General features: G+C 40.4%; 1 protein-coding gene across 5 annotated transcripts in view; it reads left to right on the forward strand.

Moving 5' to 3' along the window:
- DOCK10 (dedicator of cytokinesis 10) overlaps positions 1 to 18,744 on the forward strand; it is a 197,727-nt gene that overhangs the window by 84,182 nt on the left and 94,801 nt on the right. For all 5 annotated transcript variants that reach the window (XM_066279139.1, XM_066279140.1, XM_066279142.1 and 2 more), the window contains exons 4-11: positions 35 to 117; positions 5,680 to 5,752; positions 6,027 to 6,149; positions 6,408 to 6,542; positions 14,672 to 14,855; positions 16,112 to 16,197; positions 16,477 to 16,560; positions 16,681 to 16,836. In XM_066279139.1, the coding sequence (XP_066135236.1) occupies positions 35 to 117; positions 5,680 to 5,752; positions 6,027 to 6,149; positions 6,408 to 6,542; positions 14,672 to 14,855; positions 16,112 to 16,197; positions 16,477 to 16,560; positions 16,681 to 16,836 (924 nt within the window). The remainder of the gene's footprint in view (positions 1 to 34; positions 118 to 5,679; positions 5,753 to 6,026; positions 6,150 to 6,407; positions 6,543 to 14,671; positions 14,856 to 16,111; positions 16,198 to 16,476; positions 16,561 to 16,680; positions 16,837 to 18,744) is intronic.

Consider the following 18,744-nt stretch of genomic DNA (forward strand, 5'->3'; position numbering starts at 1 on the left):
TTGTTTAATTATTGTTTCTTTTTTTTCCCTTAAGGCTTGCAAATTTTACAGTTCCCAGTGGTACGTGGTAAACTACAAATACGAGCAATATTCTGGAGACATTCGACAGTTACCTCGGTAATACCCTATGATGGGTCTAACTTGGATTTCACCTTATATAACATATTTCTTCGTTTAAGTTCTGCCATTGCTTATGAAGACATGCATGTTAATCTAGCGTCAAGGAATATTTTACAAAATTTAAAAATAATCGTCATGATAGAATTGTTTTATTCAACAATGTAATGTTTATATAGTCACAAAATTGAGAGTGAGATATATATATAAATATGCTCATTTAACTTTTGAACAAAGTTTTGACGTATTGTTAGATAGTTCTTTTCTAAGCTGTTCTTTCAATGGCAGACTCAGAGGTTAGAAAAGTATCATTTCCATCAAAAATTTTTCTGACATTATTTCTGTATACTGTGTTCAGATTTGCCACCAGTTCATGTAGTTTCATGGTAGGATATCAAAAATCACTAAAAATCACAGAAGTGATATATACCTAAGAAAAGTTAAAAGGGGTAAATAAACAACTAATTTTTTTTTCTGGTCTCTGGGAAAATGAAGCCATTAGGAGAAGGTGACATGGTTCTATACATACTCAAAATGTCACTTCCACAGAGAGGCTCACCTGAACACAGTGTGCCCCAAAGGACAGGGACTTTTCCTTGCAGAATCCCCTGAAGGCCTAGGGGAATGCCAGGCACATAGTAGGTGTGCAATAATTACTTATCAGATAAGTAAACTGAATGAACGGCAAATTTTAAAATGTAGTATTCCTGAATGGCATTGGAGTAGCACAAATTTAAGGAATTTAATAAATAAACCGGAATCTCTCAACACATTCATTCATCAAACTAAACTGATGCAAGTAATCCCAAATAACATGACAATCAAAAGACATGTTTTTATTAACGCTTTCCTCAAGTGAAATATTAAGATGATACACTCTGCATCTAACGTTTTAGTGGACACATGGTTCAGATTTGGGTACCACTTTCTGAGATTCCCCATGTCCCTCAAAACATCTTTTTTTAGACTCAGATACTTGGAAGTGCAGTTCTCAACTTCTGAATGCAGAATAGAAAGGAGGAGTTGTGGAATGGCTCTGAGCAAGTGCCATTTAAGCTCAGGTCTGAAGTAACAGTCACTACCAGCACTGCAATCTTAGGGAAAGGGTCACAGAGGCAACAGCTTGGGCAAAGGTCCTGGGGTGAAAACCAGCATGGTCAGCTCAAGCAGAATAACAATCTGGGGGGTTGGAGCTGAGGGTTGAAGAGAGAGTAGTGAAATGAAACTATGGGAACTTAGGTAGGAGACCTTGCAGGCTCTGTAATGGAGCTTGGGTTTCACCCTCATTACAACAGAAGCCTGTGGAAATTTTAACCAGGAGTATGACATGATCTGGTTTAACCTCTTTGAAAGATTACTTGGTCAGCTCCATGGAAAAAGGGATTGCTGTGGTGAGAATAGGAAAGGAAAGGGAGAGAAGGCAGCCATTTCTTTCGGAGTTGCTTTACTGTGAAAAGCCCATGCTTCTCCAAAATGGATCATTTTTAAAACAGTGAACATGAACTTTTAGCAAGTCTCTGAACATTTCATTAGACTCAGGTCATTCACAGCTCACACCCTAGGCTTTCGTGACTGATCGCTACATTCAGAATGTCTGGGTGTTAGCACACCCTTTGCATAGGGACGACTGAGAAGCAAAGCATTTCTTTTTCACATCAGGACTTCCTCTTTCTCAAAATAGTTCGGAGAAGTGGTTACAACTTGGATGTTGTATCCAAGCCGTTGGAACACGGCATATGAAATGAGAGTGTGAGGAGCAGCATTTAGCTGGCCTTTCAAATTGATGCCTCCCACTCTCTTTAGGTCTAGTGGAAATTTCAGTGGTTTTATCCCCAAACACTGTTTTTCTTTTCTTACCTTCCTGGTGCCATAAAAACAGCTGTCAGAAGGGAAGTAGGTTGGGGGCTGGATGAAAAGGGTGAAGGGATTAAAAAAAAAAGAGCAATCCCTGGCCTGTGCCTCAGTGGATAGAGCATCAGCCCAACATATGGACGTCCCGTGTTTGACTCCTGGTCAGAGCACACAGGAGAAGTGAGCACCTGCTTCTTTCCCCTTTTCTCTCCCTCTCCTCTTCCACTTCCCCTCCCACAGCCAGTGGCTTCATTGATCTCAGCATCTGCCACGGGCACTGAGGATAGCTTGGTTTATCCAAGGAGGTCAACCTCAGGTGCTTGAGCATTGGCCCAAGACAGGGGTTGCCCAGTGGACCCAAGTCAAGGTGCATGCAGTAGTCTGCCTATCTCCCCTACTCTCACCTGAAAAGAAAAGAGAAGAAAAGAAAAGGAAAGGAAAGAACTATGAAACAAAAAAAAATATGTATGATGCTACTGATCTCATTAATCCATAGAGTAAAATACAGATATACCACATATTTAAATTTTTTGCTACATCTGGTTTGATATAAAGAAAAAATTTTTATAGACTATGTTTCGTGACTATCAAATAAAATGTAACCAGCTTAGGTGGACTGAATTAGAACAGAATTTTTTTAATTAAAGAACATTTTCCGAGTGTGGACAGCGAGCCAGAATTGTGTTAGGTGCTCTGTGTATGTTATCTCATTTAACACATAGAATCCCACAGAGTAAGAGCTATAATCTTGGTTGTAGAAAGGACACTCGGGTACTGTGAAGGTTAGTAACTTGCCCCTAACATCAGAATTACAATATAACTGATGGGGTATTCGGGCATCCCCACACTCTTTTTGTGGGCAGTGGAAGTGATTTGGGTGTGGAAATGAGAAATGAGACTACCTAGAAATGTTCACTCATGGTGAGTTCAAACACCAGAGGGTAAGGTGAGTCCTATATTTCAGAGTCCCAAAGACCCAGAGAACATTTTCAGAGAACACATTACTCAGAGAAGACAGAGAATGCTGCTGGGAGAAGAATGCTAAAGTAATTTGCAAAGGTGCTCATCTTTTAATGATCTGTTAAGGAATCATTGCTTAATGGCTCTGCAAACATGAGTGTGGGGATGATGACTACTTAAAGGCAAGGAGGTTGTGCCATGTGGATCAGTGGGGACGAACTGCCTGGGAAAGAAGAGTCCTCAGTAGCCCCCACACCTCAGCAATGATCCAAACACTGTCCGCCATCTTTCCCAGAGACCTTTCTTACATGGCTGACCTCACTCCTATTGCTGTCCCCCCTTGACTGTGCTCTAGCCCCCAGCCTTCCACTCCGGGACACTCCAACTTGGTTCCTCCCCAGGACCAGCACCGTCACCCCTCACTGTGCCAGAATGACCTTCCCCCCGATCGCCGCAAGGCCAGCTTCTTCTGACACTCAACTTAAATGGACATCCGTGACCACCCTTTCTAAATCTGGCCTCTGCTGCCACAACCCAGATCACTCTTTTCTTATCTCCTCTTTAATTTTGCTCACAATTGTTTTCACCCAGGGAAATTATCTTATTTATTGATGCTTATGTATCTATTTTCTCCTTCCATAGAAGGCATACTTTCTCAGTTGAGGGATTCAGTTTCTGGTATATGGTTGGTATTTTTACAGGTCTTCTGTGTAACAGGTCCTATCTGGGCACTGGATCATTTAGTGGCAAAGAGGAATGACCCTCACAAATTAAGAGAGCTCCCAACTCTCACTGAATTTGATCAAGCAAACTCAGAATTAAGAAAAGCCAACAATAAAAAGGCATGGCCACATTCACCCACTCCCTACCCCCACGATAGGCTCTAAATTGGCACTCACTAGTCTGCACTTTTTTTTTTTTAATGAACATAGGTCAGCATGAATATATTTAGGGACTCATGGAGTTGACTGAGTGCTGCTCTCTGGAATACTCTCAACACAGGAGTCTGTGATGGGAATACTGAATGTGCCCCTGGGCTTTTCTCTCTTGAGCGTCAGATCCTGAAATTACGTCTACCCAGTCTACTCTACATCATCTCAAAGAAAACAAACATGCCATCCAAATTCTACCTGTAAAAGTGTCTAGCCTAGGTATCAAGGAATGACTGAACCTTGAATGGTATTGTCCAGTTACCATTCAGCTGTGAAGTATGAGATAGTATCAAGCCAAGGAAAGTTTATTTCTGTCTTATTTGACCATTTATAGAGCCAGGTTGATGATCTCGCTCCTCTGTGCTGGTCGGGGATGCTATGACATAGAGGTATTTCTGCGCTGCTATGGAAATGCACAAAGTGAACACAATGGCGGAGGAGTCACAAAGATGCAGACTTTGGGGGAGATCACAGTTAGGGAAGCAGCACAGCACAGTGGCCAGAGCCCAGGCTTGTTTTCTGAGATACAGTTCTTCAAATGACATCCTGAACCCTTGGGCATGTCATATAAAGACGAAACAGATCTGACCTGTGATGGCACAGTGGATAAAGCATCAACCTGGAATGCTAAAGTCACTGGTTCAAAACCCTGGGTTTTCTCAGTCAAGGCACATATGGGAGTTGATGCTTCCTGCTCCTTCCCCTTCTCTCTCTGTTTCTCTCTCTCTCTCTCTCTCTCTCTCTCTCTCTCTCTTTCTCTCCTCTCTAAAATAAAGTCTTAATTTTTTTTAAAAAAAAAGATGCAACAGAAAGGTAATAAGAACATCACTGCTTTATCTTCCACTAACACTTGGAAGAAGGGAAATAGAAACCCCCAGGTGGTCCTGACCACCTACATCTTCACAAAGACAAGCATAAATTTGTATAAGCAGTAACTCCTCGGATTCAAGTAGATATTTATTTACTGGAGCAAAATGTCATGATGTAGGGGGAGGTTAATACCTCCAAATTAAAGGGGACCTGTAAAGCCAGCAGCCTGGCCCATGCAGGTTCACATTGGATTCGGACAGTCAGTAAAGAAACAACGGAGCCAAAAACTGCTGAGCCATCATCTTTAATCTTAGCTTGCACCCAGCGGGCAAGTAAAACACACACTGGGCTCCAAAACCCATTCATTCAGTGCTCACAAAGCTACTGACTTATCCGAGTTTTCTAGAATCAAAGGTTTATAGCTCACCAGACTTATTCACCTCTGTCCCCATCTCCTTCCTTCTCCCTGCACAAACTGGCTTCTCACTCGACACTCCGCCATCTTGGCTGCTTCTCCTGGCCTTCTCCATGTGGCCTTTCTCTGCTCTCTGCTCTCTAATGCTAATCTCAGGAACCAAGAGAGCAAGCTTCTGTTCTGCCCCCATTTTATAGTATAGATTCATAACCTTTAATCCAATATACAAAATAAGGAAGTCTCTAATACAAAGTCACTTATCAGAGACATGATGGGATTACAGCACCCCACATCAAAAAGGGTGGAAAAGGCTTAATCCCAAAACCAAGACACAGGCTACAAGGATCCTGCCTGCCCACAGCCCGCCCCCCAACACACATTAATATCACCTGGGTCACAGCTTCCATGTGGGCAGCGCCATCTTTAACAAAGTGAGCATAATATATTTTATCTGCCCAACAGCACCCTCACAAGATTACATTATTTTATTTAAAAAAAAAAATGGTTGTTACCCAGGGAACAGCTGAAAACAAAAACCGTGTCTCAAATGACAAATCAAAACCTTACTTTTGTTGTTGTTTGTTTTAATATCAGAGCAGAATACAAACCAGAGAAACTTCCTTCGCATTCCTTTGAGATTGACCATGAAGATGCTGATAAGGATGAAGTAAGTAAATTGTCCCAAGTGCAATGTTTAAAACACGAGGATAATCAGCTAACGCCTTTTGCTGACGTGGTTCACTTTGTGAGCAGATCTCCCTCGGCCACCCGGCTGTCTCTGCGAGGGCGTTTAGTCAAAATGAGTCCCGTTTGTTTTGAAATTAACCACGATTGTTTGAGATGAGTGAGTCAAGGAGAGAAAGAGGGGGCTCGTTTTTTAAGTGCAAGTGTCACAGAGCTGAGATTCACAAAAGTCATGCTCATGATGCCTTTTTGTGCAGGATACCACGTCCCACTCGTCTTCCAAGGGCGGTGGGGGAGCGGGAGGAAGCGGAGTGTTCAAGTGCGGCTGGCTCTACAAGGGGAATTTCAACAGCACCGTGAACAACACCATCACTGTTCGGGTAAGGAGACGTCAGGATGTATCTTTCTGTCTGCCACCTTTCTGACACCCCCTCCTTCAGTCAGAGCGCAGAGGAGGCCCATTTGCACTGAGTTTGTGTGTCGTGTTATATTTTATTGATGAGAAAGGAGCGTGCTCTTCTCTGGAACGGTGCCTTTCTGAGGTCGCAGTCCTGAAAGAATGAGAGAGAAAAAATGCTAGCTTCCGTAATAGCACACTGCAACCTGAACTACCTCCTTGTGTCTTTTCCTTTATTTAGTCATTCAAAAAGCGCTACTTTCAGCTGACTCAGTTGCCCGATAGCTCCTACATCATGAATTTTTACAAAGATGAAAAAATATCCAAAGAACCTAAAGGCTGCATCTTTCTGGATTCTTGTACGGGTGTGGTGCAGGTGAGTAGAAATCCTTACCCTCTCGGGTTGTTGTTTTTAAATCAAAGAATATGTTCATCCAATCATCAGTTATTCATTCCACAAATATTTATAGAGTCTCTGAGATGAACCAAGAATTTTTATAGACCCCAGGGATTCAATAAAGAACAAGGCAACCTTGACCCCTGATCTCACAAAACCTACTTTCAATAAAGGAAGATAAAAATATATATAGGCAAAGACAGAAATAGAATCAGATCAGTTAGTGAAATCTGGAATTATGAAAAAAAATGTTACTGAAAGGAGAGAGATAAATGGTGAGGTTGGAAAAGAAGATTAATTCTCCACAAGTAATAAAAGCATATTTGGGCCCTGGCCGGTTGGCTCAGCAGTGGAGCGTCGGCCTGGCGTGTGGGGGACCCGGGTTTGATTCCCGGCCGGGGCACATGGGAGAGACGCCCATTTGCTTCTCCACCCCCACCCCCTCCTTCCTCTCTGTCTCTCTCTTCCCCTCCCGCAGCCGGGGCTCCATTGGAGCGGGGATGGCCCGGGCGCTGGGGATGGCTCCTTGGCCTCTGCCCCAGGTGCTGGAGTGGCTCTGGTCACAGCGGAGCGACGCCCCGGAAGGGCAGAGCATCGCCCCTGGTGGGCGTGCCGGGTGGATCCCAGTCAGGCGCATGCGGGAGTCTGTCTGACTGTCTCTCCCCGTTTCCAGCTTCAGAAAAAAAAATACAAAAAAAAAAAAAGCATATTTGGAGAGAAAGTATTTGATCTAGAGACTAAAGAATAAAAAGAGGCAGCAAGTGCAAGGGTCCTGAGGTGATAATATACAAGTCTGATATATTCGGGGAAAAGAGGAAAATGAACCACTTTTATGGCTGTGGCATAGAGAACCACTGAGCTAAAGAACTCAGTAAGATAACATGTAAATCATATACTTCAAAGAATGCACTTCATAAATGTTATCTTTTTTATTGGGTATGAGATAGAAAATTCACAATGTGCATATACATCCTCCTCCTTCTAAGAGGAGGTTTCCTTCAAAGACAAGGATTGCATTGATTCCCAAGAGTTTAGTTTCAGAAACAGACATGTTTTTAACAGACAATGCTGCTCTGCAACCTCTCAGCCTTCAAACTCTTGTCCTTCCTATTTAACTTGGCATGGACCACTGGGGCAAAGAGCAGCAGAATAATTTCAGAGATCTCATTTGGACATATTACTTGCAAGATATTTATTCTTTCTACTTTGATGAAATAGCTGCCCTTATTTCCTCTTAACGTAAAAATTGAAGCACTCTGTGTTTCAGCAATCTTGCCTGAAACTTCACATTAAGATGCTGGCTTATTGAGAGGTTAAGGATTCTATTTCTGGCCACAGGCCACTAGGAGCAGCTCAGTCTCTTCCCACAGGCATTCATTGAGCTTGCTCTGTAGCTGATTACATCTGGGATTAACACCAGGGGTGCCGGGTACATGGACACAAAACAGAGTTCTCCCCAGTCACTTAGGTTTAGCCTATTTCTGGAAGGCTCATCTGTCAAAATCTAAGCTTCCTCCAGAAAGTAATAATGCTGAACTTTAAAAGGCAAAAATCATTGCTGAGCACTCCAACAGAAGTGAAAAATAATTGCGTGTAAACACATACGAGAACTTTTTCTTTGGAAAGGGCAATAAGGATTTAATAGAGGGTGGAGTTCGTTTTCTGCTGTCGGTTAAGAGGAGACTGCTTTAGAAATATGTCTTTAGCAATAGGTTAAAGATAAATAACTATGTTTTATAGACATTGACTGGAAAAGTTATTTCCTTTTCCATTTAGACTTCCAAGCTTGCCCCAGCAAATGAGTCATCTCTGAGGAAGCATCTTGTTTTACATTAAGTTTGCAGAGATACAGATAATCCGTAATTTCTTCTTTCAAATATCATGTAAGCTAGCTCTGAGTTGTACCTGCACCTTAGCACTCCGATCTGACCTTCCACTCTAGGAACCTCTTAGAAGGTGTTTCATTCTCTGCTTGAGCAGTGCCTTGGAAAGAGAGCATCTCCTAGGGGTACAGGTCCGTGTTAAAATTATGGTTTCACCATTTACTCTTGGAGGGCTTTGAGTAAATTATTTAAACTCTCTGATCTCAGATCTCTCACCTGTAAAACTAGAATAAATGAGCTGCCGTGGGAAAAGCATCAGGGATTGTGTGTATTTAGCCTTTCTTCTTCAGTCTTTCCATTACTTCCAAAGGTCACAACTTTGAAGGATAGACATTCCAATGTGGAAAAGCCTTTATAGAAAATTTCTCATTTACATTTCTGAAATGTCTACCCTCATGTGCTCATTCATTCACTCATATAAGGCTTTGACAGGCTAGGAACTGTGCTTTGGCATTAGAAATTCCCTACTGAAGTCAAACCAGAGAGGGACACAGGCTCACATCTAACTGTTACAGTGTCTCAAGAGCTACCATGGCAGTGGCATGTTCTAGTTGCACAGAACAGCAGTGAAAACTCTTTTCGGGCAGCTGGAAGGCTGCACAGAAAATACAGGCCTGTAGATAGGATACCCAGAGGCAGATCGCATGCTAAAGCATAATTGAATAATCGCACTGCATTTTCCCATCGGTAGCCATTCAAATATTTGGGAACACTTATTCCATCTTGTAAAGAGTTCAGCTCTCTGTCCCTTCGCTTATATTTCTCTTTATCAAGAACTCGTTACCTGTTTTAGAGGGAAGGACTTTCAACTTCTTGAGATCACTTTAGGAAGGTAGACATCTGGGTCACTTATCACCTGGTGTCTGGGTCCCTGTTCTTAACGTATTTGCTTATAGCTCCTTTTGACTGACAAGTTTCTGCATCTGGAAGGAATAATCTGAATGAAGTAGTGCAAGTTGGGTCATTGTTATAACAAGCCCTCAAGCACAAAATGTGCCTGAAGATGAAACACTTCACACAAAAGCACAGAGGAAATGAATAGTGGGATGAGTCAGACCTATTTGTCAAGAATCATTGTCAGTTTCTTTTGAATAAAACAGCAAAGAGGAACAAAGATTTTGGCTCAGAAAGTGCTACCTACCATCCAGCATCCTTAAAGAGTTCAAGCTCATACCACTCTTAGTGAACATGCCATTCAGACCTACCCTACATCATTATGTTTTTCTAAGAATAAGCTTTGGAATTTTAAAAAATCCATTCCATGGGTTACTTTGAATAGAGAAAAACGCTAGCCTAAATTTCCTGGATCTTGGTAAAATAAAGAATAATGGTGGTTTCCCACTGTTTTGTAATACCACCCCACAGTAATAGATCTGTTTTAGAGCCCTGCACCCCCAGCCTGGCCCAGCACTTTCGTTTTTTGCTTTTTTGGTTTTGATCTGAGACCAAGGGCTAGATAGGCCTGTTATTCTATCGTGTTCTGTCAGAATCTTCTCATTTATTCAGTAATTTATTGGTCCATGCATCCATCGACTCTAGGTCTTGCCACTGTGAAGAGAATGACTAGCCCAGGGGTCCCCTCTGCTTAGGGCCCCTACCTCAGCTGCAATAATGACTGATGCCACTTTATACAGGCTTCAATGGGGATTGGTGGGGTGGCAAACACGGTTTATTTTGTTCTCGGTGGGTGCTGGATCTACCATGTGGTAGATAAGGGGTTCAAAATAATGCCCTCATGTGCTTGATCACAGGCTTGAAACTCAGGTGCCTTGTGCAGCTCAGGTAGCCCAACAGCTAAAGGAAACAGGGCGGGATGCGAGACCGAGAGGCGTGGCCGGTGTGGAGCTAGAGTGTGCAGGCCCACAGAAAGGCAGTCAGATGGGGAACCAAAGGTGGGCCGGCTAAGGAAACAGATCGAAAAGCCAAATATGACCTCCCCTTGACAAACCCCCAGTTGTAAAAAAAATCTCACTTCCCATGATAACAATAAGAACCAGAATGGCACTTGTATTTTTCTTCAATTAATATATTATTTGACAGCAGTTGGTAGAACACGCGTTACTATTATCCCAAGTTATTAAAGTAAAACTCAGGGAGATGGAGCAGCTTTCCCAAGTCGCAGAGCTAATGAATTAGATCGGAGGTGCAGGAGTGTCCACAATTATAGAAAGATTCCCGAGGAAATGCACTGACTATTATACATCATCAAGTGGGCATCTCTGTGTGCAGTATACATACATTTATCCTACATAAACCACGTGGGCACAGGAAGCACTGCAAATATGTGCACACGCGCATTGTTAAACATCGAATTTTAGATGCAGAATTCACTTTCGGCAAATGTATATTGAAAATTTTTCTGTATGCAAAGCATTGTGAGAAAGTCAAATATGAATTAGATGTGGCTCCTGCCTTCGAAGAGTTTCCAGCCTGTGAGAGGAGACACACACACAGACACACAATTATAAAAATAAAACATGAGCAACTCATCTCAAGCATTAGGTTCTGTTAATACATGCAAGAATAAAATTATATTTATCCATGCATGATAGTCTATTATATTACTTTACACACATTATATATGTTATCGTTCTACTTATTTGTTTATATTGACACTCCATGACACTAGACTGTGAATTCGATGAGGGCAAGCACTTTACATGGTTTTTATTCATGCTGTGTTGGCACAGAGAAAGTACTCAATAAGATTTTTTTTAATGAATGAACAAATAAACAGACAAAGATTGGAAAGAATTGCATGGATGGTAGCCGCCTCTACCAGCCACCAGGATTTGATGTTGTGTGTTTCCTTTTAAAACTCTTCTTTTTGTTTCTGCAAAATTCTGTAGAATATGCTAGCACCGTCACTGGTGTGGTAGAATATTTTGTGTGGGTAACTTCCTACTTCAACGTTCAGTCTTCCATCAGCTTTAATGGCTTCCTTGGAATATATCTATTTGAGAAGTTTTCCAGATGAACATTGTGGAAACAGACCAGCTTTCTACAACTCATTAAACACATCAGACGGCGTTAGGACACATTCAGGTTTTTTATTCTTTATGAAACCACGTAGATGGGCTGCGGTGGGCTTGAATGAACAAAGTAGTTGGGGTGGACACAAAGAACACTGATTTCAGGGAAATAGAGGAAAATTGGAGGAATGAAAAGAATATGATTACTTTTTGCTTACCATTTTTATAACTTAACTATTGCATTTCGAGGTTATTAAAATGTCCCATTGATTTTTCTAGTTTCTGTCCTTTCCTTTCTGCTGATTTATTCTTTTGGAGAGTGAGATAGGAAGCAAGTTGTGCATCTTCATCTTCTCCAACATCAGCTTCTCTACCCTGCAGCAGTTCCACTCCACTCTAAGTAGAAAAAAGATCTTTTGATTTCTGAGCAGTTGTAAATAGAATATTTATTTCATTTATAAACACCTCCTTGTGAGAAACAAAGGCCTATTACCCTTCACTCAATTTTTTTAAAAATATTTTTAATAATACTGTCAAAATTGGCAACAAAATTCATTTCATTTGATGTGCAGAATGCAATTTAGAAAATCAAAATTTTTAAAAATATTTTGGAACCTTTTTTTTCTAAAATTTTGTTAGTTGTTTCGCATCAGTGTTGGAAAAGCAGGTTGCAGCCAGATCCACTTTTAACTTGGACCCAATGTCAGCATTTTACCCAGCTGTGCATCTCCCAGTTCACATTGTTTAGAACAGAAGATTAACCCAGGAGTTTCTTTCATTTGTTTGTTTTCAAGACAACACTGAGATTGGCTTGCCTTTGCTAGTCTCAAGTAATTAACAGTATCTTAACCAAAGCTAGGTCCTGAACTCTGAGTATTTCTAATTCTAGTTCTTTCTTTCTTGTCTATTTCTTTTCCTGTGGATTTGTTTTTTTAAACAGACCTGTCTCTCTTTTGATTACTTGCTATCAGCCACTTTGTCTTTGTCCTCCGGCGCTCTATGTCAGCGAGGTATCAGGTGGTTCTCTGGACCGCCTTTGGTGAAACCCCAGGAAGCGTGTGTGAGGGTGTGTGGAAGGGGTTTGACCATTCCCCTTAAGGAGAATGTGACTTCTAAGAACTCACCTACTTAAAAGAGCTGCCTAGGTGTTTGCTTTGCCCACTAACATTTGGGGCCTCTGCCTTTCTCTATTTACGCTGCAGCCAAGACAACTTTTCAAAGAGCAGCTCTGGCACTTACCGAGTCAAAGCCATCCTGTTCTGCTCTTTCTCATGAGAACAGCTGTATTCTCCTGTTGCAATAACAATTCTGTTCTCAAAAAGAATTCTTAATACTTTGGCTTTATGCGTCTTCTTCCATATATTCATACAAAACTTAGGTACATTTGTCTTCCAATTTTACGTCTGTGTGATTAATTGGTTAACACCTGCCTCCCCTCTTTGCCAGCACAGACTGTGTCTGTTTTTGCCTGGCACAGAATAGACGCATAATAACCACCTCTTTATGAATGGATGTTATCACTGCCCTGAGCACTGAGAACAGCTGGGCCGCTTCTGCTTCTCATCAGGCTCATGGACTAATAATAAAAAAGCCAGCCTGCGAGTAAGTCCTCACAAGGCAAGGAAATAATAGTACTCGGCAGTAATACAAAAGTGTGGACAGAAGCAAAGAGCTTGTCCTTGGAGGAGTCTAGAAAGTGGCATTTGAGCTGTGACATTTAACACGGAGTTTAATTATTTTTCTCCTCCAATTTCCAAATTTCACTTTTTCTTGACACATACATGCTTCCCCACTGTCTATTCCCAGAACTTAGAAAATGTATTGTTTCTGAGGCCATGGGTACCCCTTTGGTGTGAGATTGTGCCAAGGAGTAGCCTGGAAGGAGAATGGCATTTGCTGAGCATCTTCTTTGTACCCGGGTCCTCTCAGTGGGTGTTAAAGTCTAAAGAGGTTATTTCCCTTCTCTGCCACTTGCTACTCATGTAATCCCTAGCTCGTTTTAATTTATTCCCTAAAGCTTCAATGTCATCATATGTTAAATGAAATCATATGATTTGTCTCATAAGGTTATGGGGAGATTTAAATAAAATAATGACTATAAAATATATAGCACAGTTCCTGCTATACAGATGGCAAGTGTTTAGTAAGTGTTGTACTTACAGTTGTAATTGTGCTATTGTGGGAGTTGAAAGGAGAATTTTATTTTGGGAAAGTTTATGAAGACATCCCCCAAAAAGAAGACATTGCCAAGAGGATATTAAAAATTACTTCTCTTGCCAAAAATAGCAACCCTATTATCAATATATATATACAGTGTGTCCGTAAAGTCATGGTGCACTTTTGACCAGTCACAGGAAAGCAACAAAAGACGATAGAAATGTGAAATCTGCACCAAATAAAAGGAAAACCCTCCCAGTTTCTGTAGGATGATGTGGCAGCATGTGCGCATGCACAGATGATGACATATCACCGTGTATACAGTGGAGCAGCCCATGGTCATGCCAGTCGAGATGTGGACGGTACAGAGGAAAGTTCAGTGTGTTCTGTGGCTTGCTAAATTTGAATCCACGACCAAAGTGCAACATGAATATCGGTGCCTTTATAACGAAGTGCCACCACATAGGAATAACATTACTCGGTGGGATAAGCAGTTGAAGGAAACCGGCAGTTTGGTGGAGAAACCCCGTTCTGGTAGGCCATCAGTCAGTGACAAGTCTGTAGAGGCTATATGGGATAGCTACCTAAGAAACCCTTAAAAATCTGAGCATGAGTCTACATCGAACTGCACTGTATAGGTATGAAATTGGGAGAGTTTTCCTTTTATTTGGTGCAGATTTCACATTTCTATCATCTTTTGTTGCTTTCCTGTGACCGGTCAAAAGTGCACCATGACTACGAACACACTGTATATATAAACTGATATTTAGCCACAATCTCACACGATAATAACACTCATCTTCTGGTTCTCCTATTTATAGTTTACAAATACAAAGTTGAGTAATCTCAAGTATTTAGCTTTGCTTTATTACAATGTGGGAACTCTGAAGACTTTAGAACAGTGTAAGAGTTGAATACTAGTATCAGAATTATAAAATAATTCATACCCATTTAAATTTGTATCCTTTTTTGGTAGATTTTTTTTTATATTACCTACTTGTATGGAAAAACTTTAGACACACCAGGATCCCATAAAATATGTCTCTTACTCTCTAATACTTATTGTCTGGGTTTTTTTCTTTTTCTTATACCAAAGAATAATAGACTAAGAAAATATGCCTTTGAATTGAAAATGCATGACCTGACCTATTTTGTGCTGGCGGCTGAAACAGAGTTCGACATGGATGAATGGATCCACACTCTCAACCGCATCCTGCAAATCAGCCCAGAGGGGCCGCTTCAGGGTCGGAGGAGCGCAGAGCTCACTGACCTGGGTCTAGGTGAGAGCACAGACACCTACCTCCCTTCCTTTGTCAAGTGTGACCTCTGTGTTTGGTTTACTTAAGCTCCTAGAAGCCATAGTAGCTTACAGGTCTAGCTCATCTGTCCCTGGGATAATTGCTCCAGGAGCTTACTACCCCTCAACCTTTACTTTTACTGAATAGTGAGTGTCACCATATGTAGCTACAATTTTGAGTTGACTGGTAATGAATTGAGGTTGATACCCAGCAAATGGTGCTGGGAACCCTTTGTCAGCAGTAATAAAAATGTACCCAGGTTTGATAGAATGTTTCCTTAGAGGGGCTGTTTTATGTTTTATGGCCTTTAATTAAATTTAATTGATGAATGTTATAGTCTATAAAGACAGATATGCTTTACTTCTTTTAAATTGAGAGGAATAGTATGCATGTTTTCTGATCATACTAAGATCAGCTTAGAGCTATGTGGAAGTACCATAAATCTTGCATAGCGTTACTTTTATAACAAAAAAAATGTTTCTGTCCATCTTAATTTCCTCTAAAAATTCTAATTCACTTTAAGCAAAGAGAAGAAGCAATAGAGAGGAAAATATGGGTGAAAAACAGATCTGTCATATAACTATGTGGAAGAAGAGTTCCTCTTTGGAGTCAGTCACTCTTCCCAAAGGAAAACTATTTTTTAAGCATTTTGCACAATAGCATGGTACATTAGAAATCAACACGTCCTTAAGTTTTAGTAGTCTAAGTATTATATGCCTTAAAGTGGACAAGTCATGGGATAATTAGGAAGAAAACCATTGTTGACTTTAATGCAACTACTATGTATCATTGTAGTTAGTTTAAATTCATGATTTACTTAATAATATTCAATTAGAGTATTAATCTTTATAGAGTCTCAGAAAGTTTAAGTAATAGAAGCTAGCATGTGAATTTAAATTGATGGCCTCAGAGTTAGAATTATCAAAAATACATACATGTATAAGAAAACTTTATTATGCACTGATAATGTCCAGATATCCCCAAATATAAATGTAATATTATAAGGGTTCATTTTTATGGAAACAAGATAATGTCATGAAAAGTGTCCCAAAAAGATCCTCAGGAGATCTGATTTCCCAGCCAATATCTTCTAACTATATGGACTACTGGAGCCAAGATACAGTGAAGGCAAAATCCATCACCATTGCTCTTGGGTCTGACCCAGTTTTCATATGTCCCAGGCTCGCCTAAGATTCATGAGTATTATTTAATAACCTATCTTTGTGTATCTTTTCAAGATTCTCTGGATAACTCAATCACATGTGAATGCACACCAGAAGAAAGAGATTCTTCAGAGAACAGCCTACATCCAGACTTTGCAAAAGTAATAAAGCTGACACATTACTATGCATATAAATCTGCATTGCTTATTAGTTAGTGCTTTCATGGAAAAGGTGCAAATGCTTTTATTTAAAGAGTTAGATGAAGAAACACAAAACTCAAAACATAAAAGCATGTTTTTTTATAAGAATTGCCAAATATTAATGGAGGATATTAGAACTGTGGTAATACTAAGGGGCTTTTCTCGCCCGGGGATGGAGCTAGCTAGGTTGTAGGTATATGTATAATTAGACACCCCGCCCTAACACAGTGCCCTCTGTAGTACCTCACAGAAACTGAAGAGACTGTCAAAGCATCTCGAAACACGGAGAGGCTAAATCTATTCTCCATGGATCCAGATATAGATGTGAGTTGAAATCCTTTCTGAGCTAACATGAACTTGATCCATACAATTGTGATTTAGAATTTAGAATTTATTTTCTTATGATGGACATTTGTTGAGTAAAACTGTCAAAATTTTTTCTAGACCCTGAAACTTCAGAAAAAGGATCTCTTAGAGCCCGAGTCTGTGATCAAGCCATTTGAAGAAAGAGCTGCCAAGAGAGTCATGATCACTTGTAAAGCTCTCACGTTCAGTCTGCAGGGATGTGTTGCGGAGAATGAAAGTGATCCAATAACGAATGTAAGTTGCTCTTCTGTTACTTCCTGCACCAATCAGCCGACAGCACACTGCCCTCCTGTTTTCTATTCCTGACCATTCCAAGCATGCAGTTCACACCACTTAGTGCACCAGGGAGTAGGGCTGACAGCATTTTTCCGCCTTACAAAAGTGCACAAGTTCTGAAATGGTATTGTCAATATACTGCCATAAAAATGTCTGTTACTTTTAAGAAGGGTCAAAGGGACTGTGTTCTAGGATTCTTTTCATCAGTGGTTCAGAGTTTCCTAAGACACTGTTTGTATCTTCTTGGTAATACTCGAAATGGCTTTTAAATTGACATTTTTATTTTAATATTTATGTTTATTTTAATGTGCATTAGAAAATAATTAAAGTGAATAAATCAATCCTGTGATTTCACAGTTATTACTGTTTAAGACAAGGCTAAATAGTGAATCAAGTAAAATAATATCAAGTAAATATTAATTAATAATAATACAGATGATACATGTAAATTACAGAGGGGAAAGGTGCTTTGCTGATATTTGTAAAATACCACACTCCCTATTAAATCAGTACAATATTCCTTTTTCTGCTAGGTGGACCCTCTTGAGACTTGTTAGTTCTCGGGGACAGTTCTACACTAATTATAAATGTATGTGTGGAAAGGGTGCATTCTGTGAGCACAACCATTATCAAATACTTCTACAAAAAAGAAAATAAAAATCACATGTAATCTTACCATTAATAAGAAAGTCACTATATTGGCATGTTCCCTTCATTATTTTTTAATGCAGTCTGTTTTAATTTCTAATAAATCATTTCTCATTTATCATCTCTCACCTCAAAGTAGACTCATGTCCTCTCCTGTATATGCTATAATAGTAACAGTAACTATTTCAAATTGCCAGTTGAGAAGTTTAAATGAGGTAATATATGGCAAGTACTTAGAGCCTGATGCATAATAAGCATTCATTAAATAGTAACTGTTATGTGCATGCTTGCAAATTTGTAAATACTAAGCATGCAAGATATTGATAATTTCAGTGTGATATGTGAGATTCTTGTTGACAAGGAGGCTAAAACTGAAATGTGTCACTGGTAAGAATCTTCCCAAAATGAAGTTTCCTTGTATTTTGTAACTATAACTGTGTACTAGGTATATGAGTAAGAGAAAAAATACAGTGTGTCCGTAAAGTCATGGTACACTTTTAACCGGTCACAGGAAAGCAACAAAAGACGATAGAAATGTGAAATCTTCCCCAAATAAAAGGAAAACCCTCCCAGTTTCTGTAGGATGATGTGGCAACATGTGCGTATGCACAGTTGATGATGTAACACCGTGTATACAGCGGAGCAGCCCACAGCCATGCCAGTCGAGATGTGGACAGGACAGAGGAAAGTTCATTGTGTTCTGTGGCTCGCTAAATTTGAATCTGTGACCAAAGTGCAACGTGAATATCGGTGCCTTTATAACGAAGCACCACCACATAGGAATAACATTACTCGGTGGGATAAGCAGTTGAAGGAAACTGGCAGTTTGGTGGAGAGACCCCGTTCTGGTAGGCCATCAGTCAGTGACGAGTCTGTAGAGGCTATACGGGATAGCTACCTAAGGAGCCCTAAAAAAATCTGTGCGTGAGCCCACATCGAACTGTACTGAATAGGTATGAAACTGGGAGAGTTCTCCTTTAATTTGGGGAAGACTTCACATTTCTATCATCTTTTGTTGCTTTCCTGTGACCGGTCAAAAGTGCACCATGACTTTACGGATACACTGCAGTTGTTGAAGTCAGGTTTACTCATCTTCCAACACATACTTACTCAATGCACTACTGGGAGCCACATTTATTCTGGATCCTGGGGAAACAGCAGGGAACAAATTGGCAAGCTTCCTGGCCTCTTAAAGATTAAATTAAAAAAGAAATTAAA

The sequence above is a fragment of the Saccopteryx bilineata genome, chromosome 5 (genome assembly GCF_036850765.1).
Source record: "Saccopteryx bilineata isolate mSacBil1 chromosome 5, mSacBil1_pri_phased_curated, whole genome shotgun sequence".
In the NCBI taxonomy this organism is placed as follows: domain Eukaryota; kingdom Metazoa; phylum Chordata; class Mammalia; order Chiroptera; family Emballonuridae; genus Saccopteryx; species Saccopteryx bilineata.